Below are 23,739 nucleotides of genomic sequence, written 5' to 3' on the forward strand. Positions count from 1 at the left end.
CCAATTGCAACACGAGCGCCCTCTAGAACTCGAAAGCACTCGCAGTCCGAAATAGGACATATTTCTTTTCGAACTTAATGTAAATTGTGTAGAAACTTTGTAAATAGATATAAATTATATGTTTACTTTTATATAACATCAATATAAGATAAATGTTCACTTTAATTTAGTTTAACATATTTATATTCGTAGTATTTAGAGCATGAAATTCGGAACATTAATGACAATCTGATGACAGCTCGAAGTGTCAGCCAAATCTAAAGCTACCAAACATGAGCTGCTAATAACGTTATTGATACCGGTATTTGTTACCAGAAGCAAAAAATCCATGAGCCCTTATAGCGTAGTGTCATCCGTGTATTCCCACATTGTCCCCCACTGGTGGTTATTGGGAAGAAAAATTTGTGTCATGCTCTGGGGCGGGACCACCTTAACGTAGGTACATATAATAGATACGAAAGAAATGTATAAAAAATGTATATAATTGTAGACTTAGTTAAAAAAAATGTATATCTATAGTTTTGTTGTAAACATTAATTCAAAGTGGTCCCGCCGGAGAGCATACTCCCTAGCGGGACCACCTAGAAGATTTCGTTACTGAAGGTTTCTGAATTCGTTTATAAGACCATAAAAATGTATATTAAATGTATACAAATCTGCTATACTCAATTTTTTATTTGATTTAGTATAAACCGATTTACGGCAAATTTAAAATTTCCTTTCGGAACATTTAGGGGAGACTGACCCAAAGCGAGCACCTTAAGGTAAAATAGGAAAAAAACATACAGATTATGCAAAACGAAATAAGTTTTTATGACATAAGCTCAAAGTGGCACAGCGTGCTATGGAGAGGGCTATGCTCGGTGTTTCTTTACGAGATTATCGTTACATTCCCTCTAATATGGTCGAGTGAAGCGATGGCTGGTTCACTCGTCATGTCTGTGAACAGGCGCTGCTTTCGGGGACTGGTCAATCCAAGTTATTCAAATTTATTAATGCGAGTCATTTCTACTAGTATTTAAGTATCTTAATCTGTAAGTCTAGATATTAGCACGTTACTACCTTGTTTAATATACCACGCAATTTTGTATACCCATTCTTGTAAGATACACCATACAAGAATGCGTGGTAAATTCAGTGAACTGCTCCTGAATCAAATGTACCTACTACTGCTTTTTCTATTTATTTATATTAACCGGCAGACAGTGGTGACTGACTGAGTTTGTTGCGGCGCTTCTTCTCAGCACTTGCCAAATGTTGGTCTCGAAGCGCTGGTAGGGTAAAAAGATTATGAGACATGTAGAGGCTCCTTAAGAGCAAAATGACGATTTGTAAGAACTATTTATTAATCTAAACAAATAAAGAAATTTTGACTTTGACTTTGAGATCGAATCAGAAATGAAGAGATCCGTAAACGAACTAAGTAAAGTCGCTGACATAGCCCGACGGATTAGCAAGCTGAAGTGGCAATGGGCAGGGCACATAGGACGCAGAGCTGACGGCCGATGGGGCAGCAAGGTTCTGGAGTAGAGGCCACGTACCGGAAAACGCAGCGTGGGACGTCCACCCACAAGGTGGACCGACGACCTGATAAAGATAGCAGGAAGGCGCTGGCTGACTGCAGGCTGCTACCAACCAGGCAGCATTGGGGGAGGCCTATGTTCAGCAGTGGACATCCTATGGCTGAGATGATGGTGATCCAGAGCCTTGCTGTCCCATCGGCCGTCAGTTCTGTGTACCTACTATGTGCCCTGCCCATTTCCACTTCAGCTTACTAATCCATTGGGCTATGTCAGTGATCTCCTCATTTCTGATTTGATCTTGCAATTAATTATAATTTTTTTATTCCACAAAGTATTCTTCAGTAACTAATCTTCAATATACCTAAACATCGAAAGTTATCCAAATCTTTAAGCATCTTAGCAGGGCAATAGAAATTTCGTTTTTTCGCTCTCCTGGAAAAGGACAATGCCCATTTTTCTATGGGATTCTGTACCATATTGCGTCAACCTGAATTTACTCTCAAAAGTCTAGTTTTTATTTACCTTTTCGCTACCAACAAGTTTTTTTTCAATGTGTATATGCCTGAATATTTTTTTTAGCAATGTTTAATCGTCGTGCGTGTCATTGCTATTAATCTATTTATTACAGATATTTATGCGTTTTGGGTCGCATTGCTGTAAGTAAAATGCTTGGCATGTAAGAAATACTTACTACATTTGCGCAATAAGATGAGATCCGTCCTCCTTCGTCTGCTCCCCCGCACGTGCCGTTTTCGACCTATACCTATTGACATTAGGGCAGGTGACCCGGTTTTGGCCATTTTAAGAATTTTTTAGACTTTGAGGCTATATCATTTTACAGTTTTTGTTATAACGGACTTATTTCTTGTAAAAAGTGATTAAATATATTTAGATCTAGCCTAAGGATAAATTTTTTTTCATAATGATTCAATGGAAAAATAATCCTGTAGAAAAGAAAAAGAAATGGGAATTTGTGCCACTTTTGGCCAGCTTTACCCCATTTCTGGCCACAGTCATGTGCCAGTTGTGGCCATCAAAATTCATCAAAAAAAAACAAAAACTACTCGACGGATTTTAACGAAACTTGGTACAATTATTTTTCATACTCCTGGGCAGGTTATAGTATACTTAGGAATTCCCACGGGAACAGGAATTAGCGGGAAAATCCTTTTGTATGAAAAATCTAAACCGCTTAAGTTAGACGCTTGAAATTTGGCATGTAGGTACCTTAGTAAACTTAAAGCTTAGTCACAACAAGTAATTCCCGAAATTCCCACGGGAACGGGAATTAGCGGGAAAATACTTTTGTATGAAAAATCTATACTGCTTAAGTTAGACGCTTGAAATTTGGTATGTAGGTACCTTAGTAAACTTAAAGCTTAGTTACAAGGAATTCCCGAAATTCCCACGGGAACGGGAATTCGCGGGAAAATCCTTTTGTATGAAAAATCTAAACCGCTTAAGTTAGACGCTTGAAATTTTGCATGCAGGTACCTTAGTAAACTTAAAGCTTAGTTACAACAGGATATTGCAAAATTCCCACGGGAACGGGAGTTAGCGGGAAAAAACATTTGTAGGAAAAAATCTGAACCGCGTAAGATAGATGTAGGGGGTAAAACGGGATCCACGCGTACGAAGTCGTGGGCGGCCGCTAGTATGAAATATAATATCTCAGCTTGAATTGAAATTACAATTTAAGGATCAACATTAACCTATAGTATAAGTTTATGCGGTTAGTACTGGAACAATTTTCTTTTCACAACACCGATTTTTTTAGTATTTGGTTTCGATGGAGGCATTATAATCGTAACTCTGAAAATGAATCGATTACTTATATCAAAATAGCTAAGTAATTAAATTGAAAAATCACGATAAAAACTAAATGGCCAAAAGTGGGGTTCTTCGCGCACCACTTTTGGCCAGTCATGTGGCCAAAGATGGGAAAATTCATTCATTCTGGCTCCATTAGTGGCCACCTCTCATAAACCCACTTAATAAACAAATAGCGATAAAATATCATTAGTACTACTTAGACAGTGTATTCTTTATTAAGGATTAACATAAACATTTAAAAAAATAAGAAGGGTTTAGAAAATAATGATTGTTTACTCACCCGCTCGCCTTAGCCTTTTTGCTAAGACTTAAAACAATTAACGCTTCTCAAAAAATAATGACTTGTTGGATTGAAGTAAAGCTTGACACATCAAAGCTGTTAACGCTATCAGTGTTGCTAATATTAGATATTTTTATTCCCGTAAACCATACAGTAATATATTAGTCTTTGCCTTAGTTATAACGATTTGAAGTTCTAAATGGCCACAAAGGGGTCGGTGGCCACAACCGGGTCACTTGCCCTACGCCCTCTTCGTACTAATGTTATTTAACGCTTTATCCATGCCTATCCAGAACACGAACTTCACTGTTAAAAGACAATGATAAATATTAAGTTATGACTACCTAAACTTACTGCGTGTTATAAAGTAACACGCAGTAAGCACTATTACACTAGTTGTGATTACGCGTGAAAATAGTTCAAATAACATTTCTCATTTTTGCAACATTTACGTATAAACGTAGTATACAGTGTCAGTCACGTTAAAGTGTACATTATGAAAATAGATGAAACTAGACCTTTTTTTATCGACAAAAAAGAGGTCAAAAAATTTTTGAGATTTTTTTAATTTTTTTTATAGATTTTTTTTTCTTCCAATTACTTATTGTAAAGAAAACGTAATAACTTTTAAACTAAGCGGTATATGCTGATAAAATAAAAACAGTAATATTGCTAAATAACAGGCAAAACTAAAAAAATACATAAAATACACAAAAAAAGGCCTACAAATAATAAAAAATGATACTTTTAGAAAAAAATCTGCTTTTAAATTCGTTTTTTTGGGTTATTTGATAAATTTCTCCAAAAAATGCCCCTATAACCGGTGGTTTTTATTACTTTGTATTATTTTCTATCGTATGACCTTCGTAAAACCAAAAATTGCATGTCTCTATCCCTATCACAACGTCTGCAATGATCGTTTGAACTAAGCCTCTCCGGGCGCGCCATTCAAAGCTTCGTTAACAACGAAACTGAAAATGGCTCTAGATTTGTAATTTTGATAAAGAAAAGTTAGATTTCAAATAAAAACAAAAGATTTCGAAGTAAAATAAGCATTTTAGTTAAAATTAAAATTGTCTCTACCTGTAGAAGAGAATAATGTTGTGGCAGGCCTTTGTTCAAACGATCATAGCAAATGTTGTGATAGGGATAGAGACATGCGATTTTTGGTTTTACAAAGATAATACGATAGAGAATAATGCAAAGTAATAAAAACCACCTGTTATAGGGGCATTTTTTGGAGAAATTTATCAAATAACCAAAAAAACACGAATTTAAAAGCAGATTTTTTTCAAAAAGTATCATTTTTTATTATGTGTTGTCATTTTTTGTATTTTTTTAGTATTGCCTGTTATTTAGCATTATTACTGTTTTTATTTTATCAGGATATACCGCTTAGTTTAAAAGTTATTACGTTTTCTTTACAATAAGTAATTGGAAGAAAAAAATTCTATAAAAAATTAAAAATAAAATCTCAAAAATCTTTTGACCTCTTTTTTTATCGATAAAAATAGGTCTAGTTTCATCTATTTTCATATTTTATGTACACTTTAACGTGACTCACACTGTATAATAATTATCTAATGCATTGCCTCATTACTTAAAAATATTAAGTTTTAAGAAACTTATTTTTTAGGCTATTGATTCATCATCATCACCAGTCCACTGCTGATCATAGGACATCACTTACCATCAGGTGATCCGTCTGCTTTCCTTGTGGATGAACGTCAGGTGATCCGTCTGCTTTCCTTGTGGATGAACGTCCTACGCTGCGCTTGTGGCCTCCACTCCTGAACCTTGCTGCCCCATCGGCCGTCTGCGTACTATGTGCCCTGCCCATTGTCACTTTAGCTTGCTAATCCGCTGGGCTATGTCAGCGACTTCAGTTCGTTTACGGATCTCCTCATGTCTGATTCGATCTCGTAAAAAAACACCGAGCATATTAGCCCTCTCCATAACACGCTGTGCAACTTTGAGCTTGTTTATAAGGCCCATGTTGCGTCTTACCCAGTTTCGATTGGGAGCTAGATTCTCAAGATTGTTGACAATATGTCTACCTCGCACAAAAGATTCAGCTACGTAGATTCAATTTCGAGAAAGAGGTCAATCGTCGCATCCAACTCGGCTGGGCAGCGTTCAGTAAACTACGCAACATCTTTTCATTCAAAATATCTCAGTACCTAAAGACGAAAGTCTACAACCAGGTGTGCGTGTGCTATCAATGATGATAATAGGTACGGCTCAGAAACGTGTCCTCTCACTATGGGCTGTTGATTAGATACAAATATTGCCTTTAAAGTTGGTAAAAAAGGGAGTAACATTAAAATAGGGGTTAAAATAGGGGTTCACATAGTATTCATGCTCATGAGATTCGCTTCACTCACTCACTTCTCATTTCACATGTGTTTTTTTCTTGGTGCCCGCTTTGGGCCAGTCTCCCCTAAATGTTCCGAAAGGAAATTTGAAATTTGCCGTAAATCGGTTTATACTAAATCAAATAAAAAATTGAGTATAGCAGATTTGTATATGTTACGGTTAATGTGATAAATTAAAAATTATTAATAATAACCGGTTATTATGAATAATTACCGACAGTCACGGTAAAAGTGATAAATTAATCACATTTAACAGTGATTATTTAATAATAAAACCCTAGTACTAACAAATTTCATAAAAGAGAACAACATCTTGTGTACGTGCTCGTGTACAGCCAAACTTTTGAACGTTTTGATATCATATATTAATATAATTTGGCATAATGAGTTTGGAATGTTTCTTGCATAATATTACTTTTCCATAATGCCTATAACATAATGTTTTGATTTAAAGTGAAAAATAGGTTAAGGTGCGGCGGGGGTGGCCCTTGGGCCACCCCTAAGCCGCCTATTTAGTTTTATACACACATAAATGACCTCATATTAATCACATTTACCAAATCATGTGGTAATTATTCATAATAACCGGCGATTATTCATAATTTTCACATTTATCACTTTGACCGTAACATATACATTTAATATACATTTTTATGGTCTTATAAACGAATTCAGAAACCTTCAGTAACGAAATCTTCTAGGTGGTCCCGCTAGGGAGTATGCTCTCCGGCGGGACCACTTTGAATTAATGTTTACAACAAAACTATAGATATACATTTTTTTTAACTAAGTCTACAATTATATACATTTTTTATACATTTCTTTCGTATCTATTATATGTACCTACGTTAAGGTGGTCCCGCCCCAGAGCATGACACAAAAATTTTAGTGTTGCTGGACTGGAAAACTTTCTCCCAATGTATTTTCTTTCTTTCAATGATGTTTCGTCCGTCAGTGGAGGACACCGGGAATATTTTTTAAGTTGGTTTGATGATCACGATTCACGACTCGCTAGTCTTTGTTACCTTTATTCAGAACTTTTATTTTTCCTCCTCTACTGTGAAAAATGGAATTCGAATCCAAAACTTTTCGCTAGACTAGACCTAGACGGAAGCTTTGCAGTTGATGCATTGTTTATTGTGCAAAAATCGAAACAGTCTACATTTAGGTATATTATCTACATACTAAAACATAAATGAACAAAAAAACTAAACGGGAGCAAACACAGGTAAAAATAATACTTTTATATTTTTCTATGATAGGCTTTAATCCATTATCAGTTTTTAGGGGAGTTTTATAACTTTATAAAGGTACGACATAATTTTTATAAATCAACACTTTTACGTGTATCAAGGAAAATATTTTCCTATTTAAATCAGGATATAAACTAAAAGTAATAAAACAAAAAATAGAATGCATCAGCAAATTCCTAACTACAAATCATTTAAATTGAAAATAAAAATATTTGTGGCACTAACACTAGAAGATCTACTTCAAATTAAGAATGTTTAAAAAAAAGGCACTTTAAAATAAGGTGGGGAGACAGTATATAATATAATGTAACAAACATATTGAACAGTAAAATTGATATTTTATTTTATCGATCAATTTTCTCTCGTCACACTGCAGTTGCTCTTAAAAGTAGTAAATATTAAAATGTATAAATATGTACATACAATTAAAAAATTCAACAAGGAATATTTTAATATCTACCTAAAACTATATGAAAATCATAAAATCAATCATTTTTTCGCATCATAAAGAAGCACAGTTTCAATTTGGATAAAATTATTATTAAAGATCGGTCTGGAACAGGTTTATTAAGAAATATCATAAAATATAATATTGGTTTAAAACTGTAAAAATAAAACAGAAACTGATAAAATTCCAAAATTATTTGACCAACAATGATGGTGTAGCCAGAATCAATAACATTATTGTGTTACCACCTCAAGAGTTAAAATACTAGAGTACTTTATTAATAAAAACAGTATCACATTCCAGATCGATCTTGCCTTAATAGTGCGAGTCATGTAACAACAGTCCTTTGAAAAAATACGTACATATTTAAAGAAAATTGTACTACATACATAAAGCATAAAACAGAACTCAATGCCACGAGAGAATCTTTAGCTGTCCTTTTACAGATAATAAAAAAATGTATACAAAATTTCCACACCTTGCTTGATTACAATTTTTTCTCATTTTATGTATTACAAAATTGTCAACCATGACATACTATATTGTTAACATTTCTTTATAATATTCAACACTTGATGACTGCGGTACCTTTAATAACACTACACTCAGTCAACACTCACAATATGTTGGTGTTATTTATAACTTCACCAGTCCCTAAAAAGGATCAACTCCTCTCACCACAGAATTTTCTAGTTATAAAAATTAGTATATTTCATTGATTCAGTCCACAAATTTGAAACAAAGTCCACAATTCCACTCAATGTCATGTGTCACGAAACTGGCACATGGTGAATGTTGTTATTAGTTAATGTTCGGTTCACTAGGCGTTTGTTTAATAAAACGTTCTTCCAGTACAAAATATTTAGCACATTTTAATTTGTTGAGAGTTTTTTAATGACGCACTGTTTAAAACAATCAATATTCTATGTTACATTTAAATTGTTCAGATTGCAACGTAACATCGGTTACGTTTGAAAAGGACAAATCCTCCATTCTGTTCATGTATGCCCCGACACATAGACATGCCCTTATAATACGGTACCAATTAGTTACTCCAGTACTAGTTGTCTATGGAGAGAAGCTAGTCCTCAACAGTCCTCGTGTATCGTCTATATCAATTGCGAGGACGCCCGCGGCCACGCGAACCGTCACGGTCCTGGAAAAATAAAAATAAATGATTACAAAAAAAACAATTAATTTATAACAAAGTCGTTCAATCATGTCTGAGAATATACCTTATGATGGGATCTATAGTTAGAGTCACGGTCACGGTAGCCGTGGTCGCGGTTATCCCGGCCGTCGCGGTCGTCACGGTGGTCGCGGTGATCGCGGTGATCGCGCGGGTCGCGGGCGTCCCTCTGGTCGCGCGGGTCCCGACCTTCGCGGTTGTCGCGCGAGTCGCGGTGGTCCCGCGAGTCGCGCCCGTCCCGATGCTCGCGGCCGTCTCGCCCGTCGCGATAGTCACGGTAGTTGCGGTAGCCCCGCCCCGGCGGCTCCTGGTCGTCGCGGCTGTTGTCCTGGTTGTTATGGTGCGGAACCTTACGCGAGTCCTCCTCCTCCTGGCGCCGCTCGTAATGAATGAAGTCGTCGAAAATAGACGTAGAGTGACAGTAACTATGCATAATACGCAACACCTGCAGACCCTTGGCGTGCGGCACCTCCTGGGTGTCGCGCGAGTTCGTCACCGGCTTGTTCTCGTTATTTTCTAATTTGATATGACGAAGTTGCACGTTAGGAACGTCCTTAACATAGATCCACCTCACGCGGAACTGTCCTTTCCACTTGTCCTGCGACCACACGCTCGAGTTGGAGTTGTAGTCGACGGCGCTGGTCATGCGCGCCATGCCGCAGAAGTGGCCGCTGCCGTTGACGGAGAACAGCAGGTACACGGCGCCGCCCTCGCGCTCGCGCTCGCGGAAGGCGGCGTCCAGCCGCTTGTTGCCGTGCTCGGTGCTGCACCAGATCTCGTACTTGATGCTGCGGTGGATGTCGTCCTCCGAGTAGGACTTGATCACGAAGAAGCGGGCGAGCGGCGCGCTGAGGTCGAACTCCTTGGGGTTGTAGTCGTTCTTGACGCGCAGCTCGTCGAGCACGGGGTGTGGCGCGGGCGGCGCGGACGGCGGCGCGGCGGCGGGCGGCGGCGGCGGGCGCGCCAGCAGCGGCGGCCGCGCCTGCGCCCAGGACGCGGGCGGCGGCAGCGCGGGCGGCGGGCCGCGGGGCAGCGCGGGCGCGGGCGCGGGCGGCGCGGCGGGCGGCTGCGGCTGCGGCGGCGGCGGCGCGGCGGCCACGGGCGCGGCGCTGGCCTTGTCCCAGGCGCCGATGTCCATGTTGTGCTTGCCGGGCACGATGGGCGGCGGCGGCATGCCGGGCCCCTTCTTCTTGAGCCCGCCGGGCGCCGCGGCCGGCGCGGGCTTGGCGGGCTGCGAGGCGATGGAGGCCCACGTCATCTTCTTGGGCGCGCCGGCCGCGTCCTTGAGCTCGGGCGCGCGCTCCTTGTCCTTGTGCTCGCCGAGCGCCAGCGCCTGCACGCCGGCCTCGACCGCCTTGATGCCGTCGGCCACGTAGATGCCCTCGTTCCTGTAGTAGTCGTCATATTGCTTAGCGCGACCTAATTGACCCCAAGTGGAGTAGTCACCGTTACCGTGAAAATAATTGAATGTGGATGCGGGTTGACCGAATGCAGCGGTCGAAAATGGCGTTGTTGAGTGTCCGAATACACCTGAAATGATAGTATGCATGTTAGGTTAAGTGATCATTGCAATAAAAATATTTGTCATGCAATTAATTGAGGGAATGAAATGTTTGTGATGGTAGTCATTGTATGTAAACAGTATGTTGGCAGTGAGTTGAAATATGAATAGTTGTGGTCTGTCTATCTGCTAATATTCTAAACGTGAGTTATTTGAGTACATAACAACAAAGTATGTGACTTCATTGCTATGTTTACTTATAGCCAAACCTCATTATTTTATCACATGTTCATTATGCTAATGAGTGATAATGTTGTTCTTGAATTACTGAATAAATACTAGCTACCATCCATTCCATAAGAATCGTGAGGATTGTATCCTCCGAGGAAAGTCATCGGGTCTGTTCCATTGGTGGACCATGTCCCATCCCCGACTCCAAAAGCTTGGTAAGGAAGTGCTGTTGTACCGTAATAACCTGTGAACCAGGAAAACATTTGTTTGAGAAGAGTGTCTACAGAATAATCACTCAGCTGTTACTGATAACATGTAATGTACAGTCAGCTACTCATATTTCTTAGAAATTTCTTTGTCATTAAAATGAAAAAAAGGAATGAGTGTATATTTTGCAATCTATCTACATGAAATATGAGAAACATACTGGACAAATTGTGTTCATATAAATAAGCAGACATTGTCAATTTTCACTTAGACGTCAACCACATTTGTAAATAAGTTTATTAGTGTCTGGTTATATAACTCTGCATGAATTGTTAAGTATGCTGTGGTTACAATGTTATCTTGCTTTTTTATAAAAACACAATGAAGTTTTAGAAAAGCAGGGAGGTATGAGATATGAAACAATATGTACCTACCTGCCGCGCTGTAGGGGTCGGCTGACGAGATGGGCGGCGCGTACGAGGGTTGCTGTTGGTGACGCCATGACACCTCAGCCAACTCATCTCCGCCACTCTCTAACTGTTGCTCTTTCGGTGCATTATTAACTGGAAGCAATTAAGCAGACTAATTAATTGTTGTAACTTTTAATTGGCAACATCAGCAACAACATTTAAGAAAATAATAACATGTGTTTGAGATGACAACAATTTTAAAGAAAAATATTTCATGCAAATATTATAGGTATGCACTAGAAGGTATAAATTGAATGTAATTAATTGAGAATTATTTTTTGTAATTTAATAGTAATGTAATTTACAATAATAAATTGGTTTGAAACCTGCTGTGTCAATGTAGAATTACACCCAATTAAATATTATATTATATCACTTCAACAGTTAATAAAATTAAATGAACAGTCAAATATAATGAAGAGAAATCTTGATATTGGTGTAATTATTTCTTTAATGAAATGTTGTTCCAATTAATGAGGATATTTACAAAACTGGATTACAGATCATTACTAGGCACTTTATAACATTCCTGAGTGTTTCCTGTCATTTTCACTACTTACCATAATACATTGGGTACATTATTTTTAGAAATATTAAAATACTTATACTGACTGAAAACTTGGTACTCTAATGAAATTCTCTCTACTAAACCCTATGTTCCATAAACAAGTATTGATTAGATTTTATGTGTGGGTTGCATTATTCTCCTTACTTTCAGTGTGGGCAGCAACACCTACAGACAAATCATCTGGTAATTTTTAGACTAAAGTGTATAGAAAACTATGTATGTTTCTAGCTCGGGAATTTCTCCCCAGAGGATTCTGTAGTAGTTTCTGACAATCCAATACATACTTGTTAGGATGGTTGTATTTATTCAGAAGTAAAATCCAGTAAGCAATCATAGAAAGGGAAAAGCGGTGAAAGCAAAAACTATGACGCTAATCATAGCAACGCAACCCGACCGCCTGATCGGATACAAAGCCGACCGGTACGAGATTCTTCGACAGAGAAAACACCTTGCAACGTCATAATGGATCAAACTTTACCTTGATTCCCTTGCCCTTTCATCCGCTACAGGATACGGAGGACATGGAAAAAGAGATAAAGTGAACATTAGTAACTGGAAAACATAAAATTTAACCGTAAATAAAGTAAAAAGATAACGCAAAAGCGAAATACCTGATCTGACACGCCTGCTGACATTGGCCACGATATTTATAATATTGAGCACTCAGTTATGTTCTTACTCACGACACTTAAATTATAAATCACATCAGTTTCACTGCACAATGTCCAAGGTGTCCGAGATTCACCTAATTATTTAAAAATGTCTATAATAAATAAAAACCCACTGAAAGTCCAAAACGGATGGACGTTTTTTAATGGCGGCTGCATCGGTGTTGCCAGTATGTTTTTTTTCTCAAGTTCGGTTCAAATTTTACCGGTTTTTCCCTATGGTATTGTAAAGCTACGGCTATATTTGCGACTTTTCGTAAATGTAGGCCAAAATGTGCTAAAATTTTGAAACAATTTCCTGTCTGACACGGAATAATTTTTAAAATTAGATCAAGGCCCGACCAACTTTAGAGCAGGTGCAAATAACACCATCGTTGTAAATAAATTAAAAACTAATTTATTTATGTATTTTTTATATTTCATTTAATTTACAAAATAAATCTTCAAAATTATTACTTTTTCGTGAAAAACGAGGATATCGTTTTGGTCCCACTAGCAGCTTTCTGTCTAGCTTTTTCCTTGGCTGACATAGGTTTTTCTTTTTTGACTTCACTGAAGCTTTGATTAGGACTTGTTAAGTTTTCCATAACATCAGTCACTTCATTTTTTATTTTCTTGTTAGTCCCGTTAAGTTCCACTTCAGATTTTCTTTTTTTCCCAATCGATTCAATTAGGTCTGGTTTAAAATCAAATTGTTTCTCCAACAACTCAGCTAGTTCATCAGGGAGGTATTCCGAAATGATACCACATGCATATTTCAAATAAAATTCTGAAAAATAAATGCATTTGTTAGATTGAAATGATATTTTTCTTCTGAAAAACCCGAAATTAATTTTCTTCCTGATGTTTTGCAATAAATAGACAATGCTCCAAAAATTACTTAGATTCTATCATATAGTTGTTATTTAAAACATACAATTAAGTAGTAGTATCTAATTTTTACTGATTTAAATTTACAAACCTTCATCCACAGTATCATTACTTAAGTTACTAGACACAAATGTTGCAGAGGCAGCTCCTGATGTCACATGAATATTTTTTTGTCTTAAAACTTGCGCTAGCTTCTTGACTCTATCTTGAAGCCATTTTAAGGTTTTTTCCTCATTATATTTATATGCTTTTAAATCAGGTGAGCCCTGCAAGAGTGAGCAACATTAATATAACATAAAGTATTAAAACTTGAATTGTAAGTGATTGTACCTACTTTTAAATCACCTATGTTGTCTAGTGTGCCAACGTAGTCAAGTATTTTATCATATCCTTTTTCAGAGAGCAAGTCTTCCAAAGGTATTGCCCTATTACTGCAATGTTCTTTTAATCGCGGTAATACTGTAACAATAACAATTCATAAACAAATATTTCAAAACAACTTCTTTATCCAATAAAATGTTTATATGAAACTGTTTCTAACCTATAAAAGCTGGATTTATCGGAGTCACCAACATAATACTTCCATCAGATTTTACTGTTTCATTGATAAACCATGATCTATGGGGTTCACTGAAAGTTACTGCCTCATAAATCTTATTGTTTACATTATCCAAGCAGTATTTGGCAGGATTGCCAGTCGCAGGATGTGGTAGTGTTATTACACTAAAATTGTCATTCTCAAACAATGATTCTGAAACAATACCATAATTAACATAAATACACTGTGCTGTGATGCAATAAAATAAAGCTTAGCAGAGTGTTAGGGGGTTTACCTTTGAGCAGAAGAACCCATGAGTTTTCAACACGTTTTGATACTGCTGGTACGTTCTGTTTGTTGTCTGATGAAGTCTTAGATTTTCTGTGAGACCTAGTAGTCATGTTGTTTGTGTAGTCAATTTCTAAAATAATTTAAAAAATGAATAACCATTAAAAATTAACAAACAGCACTCTTGTTTACGTTCCCGCCGCTTTTATTTTCCTCCTTCCTTGACATCTGACATTGACACTATATGCCAACCTATTTATTTTACCGATCGACGATTCCACTTTATGCTTTGCTTGCTTACCGGCGCCAACCGGTGCAATACATGTATTTGGCGCCGGTAGTATACCAGTGGCTTAACCGGTAAGTCTTATCCCTTCCCTAAAAAAAATCTCAAGTTGTCATTTATGACAGCTGTCATCACATCTGATTTTGACAGATAAAAGAAGAACCGCGCTTTAATTTTTTCGGAATTGAATTTGATTTTACTAATTAAATCGACTACTTTGTAGGTTTTGTGGCTGTACATATTAATAATCTAAGCCTATAGTTGCAAGCAATATGCAGGCTTTTCTTAAAACTGGTAAAATTTCCGCTGGCGACAAACCATCTTCATCCGGCGTCAAAACATCGTCTAAGAAGAAGCCACCAGCACCATGGGTGGAGAAATAGTAAATAATATTGTTACTGCTACTATATCCATAAACTACACAACCTGGTGATAACGTACTGACCATATTTTTCAATGTTTTCAGCCGCCCGAAAACCATAGATGATATAGTTGACCAAGGTGAGGTTGTGCAAGTCTTGCGGGAATGTTTATCGGGTGGAGACTTGCCTCACCTGCTGTTCTATGGCCCCCCTGGCACGGGTAAAACTAGTGCTATATTGGCTGCTGCTCGGCAGCTGTTTGGAGACATAACAAGGGATAGAGTATTGGAATTGAATGCATCTGATGAACGCGGTATCCAAGTAGTCAGGGACAAAGTGAAGGCCTTTGCCCAGCTCACTGTAAGCAGTACGAGACCAGAGTAAGTAGTTTTTATTTCAATATTATAGATAATTTTGTTTTTGAGGATCATTGATACATATTGAATAGAGAGTATTTAAATAATGGTTATAAAGGGATCTGTATCTCCCTATAATATAGCTGGGCGGATGCCCACTATGACTTCCAATTTGACTATTCATAGGAGAGAGATACAGAGACAAGAGAGTAACAAACAGTAATATTTTATGAAAAAATTGATTGTGGCAGTAAACTTGAAGTCTAAAGATGATAGAACTTGTTGATTTTGAAATAAATCCAGCAATTTCCATTTGAGTCTTGTTTTATTTTCACTTTGTAAGAAATCAATATGCATACTCTCAATACAATGTGAATATAATAGACACCCACTGCATATTACTTGTTCTAGCTTTTTTAGGCTATGCTGTATCTATATTATAAGAACTATCAACAGACTGTTTCAACCTCTATTTTTGTTTCTTGACATGTGTTCATCTTTTGCATCTTCTCAGTGGCCGCCCCTGTCCACCGTACAAGCTGGTGATCCTGGACGAAGCGGACTCCATGACCAACGCTGCCCAAGCCGCTCTCCGCCGCACAATGGAGCGTGAGACGCGTACCACACGCTTCTGTCTCATTTGTAACTACGTGTCTCGGATCATACCGCCTATTACCAGTAGGTGTTCCAAGTTCCGCTTTAAACCGCTGGCGAGAGAAAATGTTATTAAGAGGTGAGTTGTATACGCAAAACTTAACCACAGATTTATTGGACTTCATCATTACTATTATATTATTATCAGCCACAGGAAGGATGTCCACTGCTGAACATAGGATTGATGTTCACCAAGTAAATAGTTTCTATGATTGAAACTTTTCAAGTGCAAGTCACTATGGAAACACTAGATAAAATCTCAGCATGCCTGCATGTCTAGTTTTGATTTAAGGCAGCCTTAAAAATAAATATTTTATTCTTTAACTTATAAAACAATCACTGCTTAGCATGCTTTAGGAAATACATATTATATCATTGACAGAGGATCGCGCGCGTGGACGATGCTGATGTTGCCGACGTTGATGTCTCGAAATCAGCGATTGCGGTGCTCGCATGCCGCGCGTCGGCCCGCGACCTTTAACTTAGAGACATTCAATTATTATAACCTTTTCTCATCTCATCACAGACTCCGCGAGATATGCGAGACGGAAGGCGTAGAGGTGGGCGACGGAGAGGTGTTACACCAAGCAGTCGACACGTGCGAAGGTGACTTACGACGCGCGCTCACGGCGCTGCAGTGCTGCCAGCGGCTGTTAGGGAAGATCACGGCTGACGGACTTATTGAGGTTAGAATAGTTTACTTCTTACCTTATAAAATAGCTTTTGGTCGCCAGCTTGAAGCAGGCGATTGCTCAAGACCGAGGTAAATGACGACATCTCTTATCGGAGACCAGGACAAGACACGCTTATGAAAATGTTAGTTCTTGAAAGTTTCCGCTAGGGGCGCTGTACAATCCGTCATACATTTAAAGTGACTTTTTTGCACAGTCGACATCGAATGCGTTTGACGTAAACTCACTACACTCCATGAAGTCTCGGTGACGTTTGACATTACAATAACATCCAATCCCATACCTCAGACACTCAGTCAGCTATGCGCTACACCTGTAATAATAAACTAGCTTTTGCTCGTGAGCTTGAAGCAGGCGTCTGACGTGAAACTGTAAGTCTGACAAGACTGAGAAAAATGGCGACATCTCTTATGCGAGACAGGCTTTGGTGAGCCCTCAGAGTGAATGAGCTTTTGCTCGCGCCTTCGCCCTCAGAAGGCCATTACATTTTTTTTGTACATTTTCAAGATACTGGAGAAGACTACGGCCGGCACATAGTCCTATAAATTTTGAGTATTCAATATAGGTTTTCGCAACCCTTCGTCTTAAAATATTTGATTTTGATTTGATTTTTTAATCAAAATGTTACTATTCTTGAAGTGATTGACACGCGAATATCTGCAATCGGTCACACGCGCGTACACTTACAATAACTGCAAATAACTCTGCAATCGACAGTCGATAAACGTTCATGGATTTCAAGAAGTGTCTAAACATAAGATGTATTTGCTTTTCACAGGTGACTGGACTTGTTCCAGACAAAATGGTCCTAGAATACATGAATGTCAAGAACTACGCAGAACTGGAAAAGTTTGTAGAAAAGTAAGTATTTATGTTTAATTTATGATGTAGGATCACATTGGAATATTTACGTTTTCCCATGTTCTATGTTAAGTAACCCCGGTCTATTTTTCTTGTCGCTAGTAGTACTTTCTGCTACGAGATAGCAATTTGCCGGCAGCGTCTCTCCTTCAGACCTGTGAGCAGTCAAAACGCTTCCCCATAGGATTTATAGCAAAGGAAGCTTAACATCTAGCCTAGCGTCACTGGTTGCGTACTCGTGACTGATTTGAAAGCTACTAAAAAATCGATTTTTACAAAAATTTTCATTATGGTTCATTGTGGAAAACCTTGGGGGAGGCCTTTGTCCAGCAGTGGACGTCATTTGGCTGAAACGAAACGAAAAACGAACAAAATTTTTACATAAAGTTATCCCAACCAATGACCTCCATTCCAGTTTTTTGGACTTTTTTAACACGTCAGGCCAACGCTTTAGCGCGCGCTAGGCACACGTATCTGGCGAACCCTTTATACTTTTTTAGCAAAGATCTCCCATTTAATAGTCTCCATCCATTCCAGTTTCCTAATGGAAGCGTATTCCGCATCTCAACTGCTGGAGCAGCTCAGTGCGACCGTAGTCACAGCCGGCCAGCTGACCAACAAGCAGAAGTGCGCCGTCAGCGAGAAGCTAGCAATCTGTGCCCACCGGCTGTGACAAATGACAACTGTCGCGCTAAGCTGCTCCACGAGCTGAGATGCGGACTACGCATGTAGATCCTGACTACATGACACCTGAAAACACGACATCCCAACCAATGATTTCTATTTCAGTATTTTTTATTTGTTTAAGTAAGCAGTGTCTTAAAATTACAGATTATGTCATCAAGTTATTCTCTTAAGGATTCGCCAAACAGAACGCGCACCTATCACCGCGTTGTAGCGTTCAGTGCGTTGCATACTGCTAGCGCCAGCACTGTGTTTGTCATAAAACTATCCACATTCTACCAACACAATTCGGCGCTATAGCTCGCGCTATACATGGGCATAGTTGTATTTGGCGAACGCGCTATAGCGCGACGTAAGGCGTCATATCTTCGGCGTTATCCCTTTATACTTTTATTAGCAAAGATATCCCATTTAATAGTCTTCTTCTTCTTTTATTTTGGCAACGACTTGGTTTTAAGAACCATTATTTCCGTTCCAGTTTCCTAATGGAAGCGTACTCGGCATCTCAACTGCTGGAGCAACTCAGTGCGACCGTAGTGACAGCCGGCCAGCTGACCAACAAGCAGAAGTGCGCCATCAGCGAGAAGCTAGCAATCTGTGCCCACCGGCTGTGACAAATGACAACTGTCGGTCTAAGCTGCTCCACGAGTTGAGATGCGGACTACGCATGTAGATGCTGACTACATGACACCTGAAAACACGACTCACCAATGATTTCCATTTCAGTATTTTTTTTAAGTAAGCAGTGTCTTGAAATTACAGATTTATGGTGTCATCTAGTTATTCTCTTAAGGATTCGCCAAACAGAACGCGCACCTATAGCGTTGCAGTACATTGCGTACTGCTAGCACCTGCACTGTGTTTGACATAAAACTATCCACATAGCGCGACGTCAGGCTGACGCTCAAGCGCGCTAGGTACACATATCAGGCGAACCCTTTATACTTTTTTAGCAAAGATCTCCCATTTATCAGTTTCCATCCATTCCAGTTTCCTAATGGAAGCGTACTCGGCATCTCAACTGCTGGAGCAACTCAGTGCCACCGTAGTGACAGCCGGCCAGCTGACCAACAAGCAGAAGTGCGCCATCAGCGAGAAACTCGCAATCTGTGCTCACAGGCTGTTGGATGGAGGCGCCGAGGTCATGCAACTCACGGATTTGGGATGCACGATTATCATGGCGAATAACGACCCTTGAAGGGTTGAACGGTATATTTTTACCCTATTTTAATATAAATTTACCCCTTTAAAAAAAGTTACACGCATGTTGAACACTAGTAATGACATTTCTATGTCGTATGGTTCGTCGCCGGTTCGGGCAGAAATCAGCTAGTCAAAACACGCTCTAAGCGTCACTTTGTGTAACTTTGGTTAGTAAGGGGTTAAAATTTATTTTGTAAATCTGTTGGGTCAATATTATGGAAGAAAATGTGTGAATTAGGTTTAGATAAAACATAATGTTTTACGGGACACATACATGGCGCGGTCATGCAGCTCAATAATTTGGACTGCACCATTATCATGGATGACCCTTGATGGGTTAAATATTGCACTTTATCATGTAAACTTTTTATGAGTAAATTCAATGAAATGGTTTGTGACGCATGTTTTTAATTTAAAATAGTGTTACTGGAAAATATAGATGGCGCTGCTGAGGTCATAAACGTCTTTAGGTTGCACAATTTTATGCCGAACTAGTTTCTGCCCACAAACACAAACAATCAACTCTTTCCTCTAGTGTAGTAACGACCATTGAATGGTATATTTCTTATTTCCAATTGTAGTTCTAAAATACCATTGTTAAATCAATGTTAGATTAGATTGTCATAAATATGTACTTCCATGTAGTCCATTCCATATAAAGGACAGGCTAACAGTTTATTGGCTGTAACATTCATTTGTTAATGTGTTTCCTTTTTAACTAGCTAAGAATGTTCCCAAATATGTTTAAGGAAGTGCCAAATTACGATATACGTGCCTTGTAATTTTAATCACAATACAATATTGCATTTGAATTCATATAATATTCGTCATTGCATTCCATATTAAGAAATGTAAATTAAGTACGAGATGCCAACCTTTATTGTTATCTTTTGAATTTTTGAATGTAGTTATTGATAAATTACTAATAAGTTTTATGTATAATTATTGAATAAACATCACATCAATCATTTATTTTTTGTTATTGGATCTAACCTAGTGTTCCCGAGGCCTATAGCGATGGCTCCTACGTATAAGGGCGAAACTGCCGCTTACGCCTTTTTCCAATTATTTAAGCAATGATTTCACTTTGCTCTAATCTATAACATCAGTAAGAAAAAAATTTTTTTTTTCCATTAGATACAAAATAAAATTTTAGGCAAATAGGCGTATGTGCAAAACTACGCCACGTATAAAGCCCAATCATACGATTCGTCAATCTATACGAGTAGTTGCTTACATAAACATATATTTTTTATAATCCAAATCTTAAATAAAGCCATGAAAATATTTAGCAAATTGTTTTATCTATAAATTATGACACATTATATAGTTATTTAATTTTTAGCGTTAAGAGTCGCATCTCAAACTAATTTGAAAATTATAAATAACTTGAAAAAATCGAACTGCCTAAGGCATCGTGGGTTCAATTCCCGCCTTAGGCAATTCGATTTTTTCAAGTTATTTATATTTTTTAAAAATATGACACATTATGTTAAAAGACCTAACTAAATCTCGAGCACAGTATATGGGCGTATTTGCGTTAAAACGTAAAACGGTACATTAAACGACTTTTTCTAACTGATTTATTATTGATATAGCACATGATAACAATTATAGCCTGACCAGGAACATAAAAACCCTCGCCATGTTGCGGAAAACTAATGGTACTAATTTCTTTTAATGGCAACAGTAACTGAAAACTTCATTGACATGTCACCTTGCATGTCAGTCTATTGCTGTCAAAGTGTAAACAAACTTTATTTTAAATGTGCGCAATTGATTTTGTGAATGAAATTGCTAAAATCTTTTTATAGTCGTGAAAGAAAAGTGGTTCGCAATGTGTTAAAGTATTTGTCGAAGAGAAATACCAAGGGTTCGGACAATATTTTCATTGAATAATGTTTCCAACACAGGTTGTCAAATTGACTGACATGTTTATCGTATAGTACAGTCCACTATGAAAATTAGCTGTGGTTTGTTTCAACTACCTATTTTAAAGTTTTTTGTCACTTTCTAAGTGTTGAATTTTATGGAATTGGGAAAGAAGTACCGAGTTTGAAGCGTTCATGAGCAGACATTGCAGTTAAATATTCAAGTTCTGAATTTGATTATGAATGAATAATAAAATAAATCCTACTAGCTCGATTGATGGTTTCATTTAATTTATTTAAACCAGGTTACCTATAATAATATTTTCTCGTTAATTTATGAAAATATCAAATTAGCCCGTAATCCTGAATCCTGATACATAAAGTTAGCCTATTAATTTAACACAGGTACGACTGTACTCAGTGTTGCACTATCAAATGCAATTGAAGCGCCTCTGTGCCAGGGTTTTTATGTTCCTGGTCAGGCTATAAAATAATTACATGCATAAATAAAGAGAGTAATCGCTTAAAATATTATATTTACGTTGTCATTTAAGTCTCTTTACGTTGAACAATATACATGAAATTATAGAAATATGCCGACGTAAAAGGGCAATGCGTAAAATCTCAAAATATATAAGAAAAATATAAAAATTGATAACAGCAGTAGCAAAAGCATTACATGTTAAGGCTAAATGTGAAATTTCATTAAATTCGTTTTAGTAGGTCAGAAGATATGACCCAAAAATATGGTTCTGGCCACTAAAATGGCTCTCCTGTAAAATTTACTTTTTTCACTTACGCCAGTATACGTAGGAGCCATCGATAGGCTTTTAGGCTTTTTTTTAAGGCTAGCCTATGAATTAGGGGCTACAGCGGGAAAAAAGCCTAAAAAGTCTTTTAGGCCTTTAGGCTAGGCCTTTTTCATAGCCTTTTTTTTGTCCACCCGATTACTATAGGCTTTTAGCCTTTTTGTAGGCTAGGCGCATATTTAAAAGGCTTGAAAGGCTAAAAAGCCTATAAAGGTTTTTAGTCCTTTAGGCTAGGTCTATTTTATTTATTTTTAACCGACTTCAAAAAAGGAAGAGGTTATATTCGACTGTATGTATTTTTTTTTCTATGTATGTTCACCGATTACTCCGTCAATTTTGTGGACCAATTTTCAAAATTATTTTTTTGTTCGATAGGGTACACTTCTGAGGTGGTCCCATTGTCACCAAGTCAGGATCTGATGATGGGATCCTAGGGAAATCGAGGGCAACCCTCAAATTTTATAGGCACGTATATCGTTTTTCAAACTTTTTAAGTTATTCAAGTATTCGCTCCTGGAATTTATCATGATCTTATAATTATTGATGAGCTGATGATAGAAGGTAAAACTACTTAATGCTTAGGAGTTGGAGGATAATTATTTAAATATTATAGGTACAAATAGACCAATAGTTGTATTCTTTCATGTTTTTAAGGTGGGCTGACGGTTTAAGGTCTTTTTAGGTAACCTGTATTTTGTAGGGAATATTATTTTACACTAGACATGAAGAATATGGTCTCAATGTACTTTTTCCTTTTAATTACCTTCGGTGGTAACATCAAGGTAATAATTAGTTAACTAAAAAGCAAGAAATAAGTTAAATTTTATAAAAAAAATATATCAAAAAAGAAATTATATATTTTGGAAACAATTTATAACGTTTTTATTTAATTAGAAAATAAATGCAATACGAAAACACTTGTTTAATTCATACGAAGCCATAGCCTGAATAATGGCTATAGCCTTATAATAAGCCTACTACTCGAAAAAGACTTTAGTCGGAAATAAAGCCTAAAAGGCTATTTTAGGCCTACAGGTTTTTTTAAAACCTATAGGCTTTTTATAATGAGTAGCCTTTTAAAAGCCTAGTAGTCTATCATGGCCAAAAAAAGAACTAAATAGGCTTAATTTTAGGCCTAAAAGCCTATAGGCCCCGGGAACACTAATCTAACCTTGTGCGTGATCACATATTTCACACAATAGTTAAGGAATTTAAAATTATTTTTAAACTAAAAAACAGATAATTTAGCAGAAATACTTGCAGGCATGTGCTTAAGGCTATAGAGGTGTGTTGATAATGTTTTCCTGTTATTTTAATATTTCTTAGAAATCTTAGTGTGTATTGTGATTGCTTTTCATGTTAACATAAATTTACCGTAGTTTTTCACAATCATGGAATATACCTATTCTTAGCTGATTGAATATTCATGGTTTAAAAAACTGTATTAGCAATCAATAGACGCGATCTATTCTTGATAAGTTAATTGATGTTATCATGCCGTTAAGTTTTATATTTGCACGTACTCTTGAGTCTGTTAATAAAATTAAGCAAGTTCGATGTCATTAAGTTAACAATTGCCTAGCAATGTTCTAGATTTTAAGATTACTCAAAATAAATCTGTACAATAACATGAACGCATTGTGCATTTCATTCGGCGTCAGGTACGCTAGTACCAGCGGGTCTGCAGTTTACGCGCGCGTTCATTTCACTTCCGCTGTC

At 37.5% G+C, this 23,739-nt stretch overlaps 3 protein-coding genes across 4 annotated transcripts; 1 reads left to right on the top strand and 2 right to left on the bottom strand.

Annotated features, from left to right (window-relative positions):
- Positions 1-7,541: 7,541 nt before the first annotated feature.
- Positions 7,542-12,701, bottom strand: LOC135078719 (YTH domain-containing family protein 1). The gene is made up of 6 exons (XM_063973280.1): positions 12,490-12,701; positions 12,357-12,381; positions 11,275-11,403; positions 10,746-10,877; positions 8,948-10,431; positions 7,542-8,868 (listed from the first exon to the last, which is right to left on the bottom strand). The coding sequence occupies exons 1-6, from the start codon at positions 12,511-12,513 to the stop codon at positions 8,827-8,829; spliced, it is 1,836 nt and encodes a 611-aa protein (XP_063829350.1). The 5' UTR covers positions 12,514-12,701; the 3' UTR covers positions 7,542-8,826.
- A 241-nt stretch (positions 12,702-12,942) lies between these two features.
- Positions 12,943-14,470, bottom strand: LOC135086687 (ribonuclease H2 subunit B). Its single transcript, XM_063981467.1, has 5 exons — positions 14,250-14,470; positions 13,958-14,167; positions 13,751-13,875; positions 13,508-13,682; positions 12,943-13,315 (listed from the first exon to the last, which is right to left on the bottom strand). The coding sequence occupies exons 1-5, from the start codon at positions 14,353-14,355 to the stop codon at positions 12,999-13,001; spliced, it is 933 nt and encodes a 310-aa protein (XP_063837537.1). The 5' UTR covers positions 14,356-14,470; the 3' UTR covers positions 12,943-12,998.
- A 204-nt stretch (positions 14,471-14,674) lies between these two features.
- On the top strand, positions 14,675-19,832 carry LOC135083978 (replication factor C subunit 4). Of its 2 annotated transcripts, none has more exons than XM_063978740.1 (6): positions 14,675-14,910; positions 14,995-15,270; positions 15,761-15,979; positions 16,427-16,586; positions 17,371-17,453; positions 19,128-19,832. In XM_063978740.1, the coding sequence occupies exons 1-6, from the start codon at positions 14,801-14,803 to the stop codon at positions 19,333-19,335; spliced, it is 1,056 nt and encodes a 351-aa protein (XP_063834810.1). In that variant the 5' UTR covers positions 14,675-14,800; the 3' UTR covers positions 19,336-19,832. The 2 variants fall into 2 exon arrangements, with proteins under 2 accessions (XP_063834810.1, XP_063834817.1); XM_063978747.1 differs by lacking the exon at positions 19,128-19,832 and adding an exon at positions 17,991-18,220.
- Positions 19,833-23,739: the final 3,907 nt, after the last annotated feature.

This window comes from Ostrinia nubilalis, chromosome 2 (genome assembly GCF_963855985.1).
Source record: "Ostrinia nubilalis chromosome 2, ilOstNubi1.1, whole genome shotgun sequence".
Taxonomy (NCBI): Eukaryota; Metazoa; Arthropoda; class Insecta; order Lepidoptera; family Crambidae; genus Ostrinia; species Ostrinia nubilalis.

What these genes read in the sequence shown, in the direction of transcription:
- LOC135078719 (XM_063973280.1), bottom strand. Translation starts at nt 12,513, where the DNA reads ATGTCAGCAGGCGTGTCAGATCAG. An exon ending in GAAAGGGCAAGGGAATCAAG is followed by an intron (nt 11,404 to 12,356) that starts GTAAAGTTTGAT and finishes AATTGCTTCCAG; the next exon opens with TTAATAATGCACCGAAAGAG. An exon ending in CGACCCCTACAGCGCGGCAG is followed by an intron (nt 10,878 to 11,274) that starts GTAGGTACATAT and finishes CCTGGTTCACAG; the next exon opens with GTTATTACGGTACAACAGCA.
- LOC135086687 (XM_063981467.1), bottom strand. Translation starts at nt 14,355, where the DNA reads ATGACTACTAGGTCTCACAGAAAATCTAAGACTTCATCAGACAACAAA. An exon ending in ACAACATAGGTGATTTAAAA is followed by an intron (nt 13,683 to 13,750) that starts GTAGGTACAATC and finishes TCACTCTTGCAG; the next exon opens with GGCTCACCTGATTTAAAAGC. An exon ending in TAATGATACTGTGGATGAAG is followed by an intron (nt 13,316 to 13,507) that starts GTTTGTAAATTT and finishes TTTATTTTTCAG; the next exon opens with AATTTTATTTGAAATATGCA.
- LOC135083978 (XM_063978740.1), top strand. Translation starts at nt 14,801, where the DNA reads ATGCAGGCTTTTCTTAAAACTGGTAAAATTTCCGCTGGCGACAAACCA. An exon ending in GTAAGCAGTACGAGACCAGA is followed by an intron (nt 15,271 to 15,760) that starts GTAAGTAGTTTT and finishes GCATCTTCTCAG; the next exon opens with TGGCCGCCCCTGTCCACCGT. An exon ending in CTGGAAAAGTTTGTAGAAAA is followed by an intron (nt 17,454 to 19,127) that starts GTAAGTATTTAT and finishes CATCCATTCCAG; the next exon opens with TTTCCTAATGGAAGCGTACT.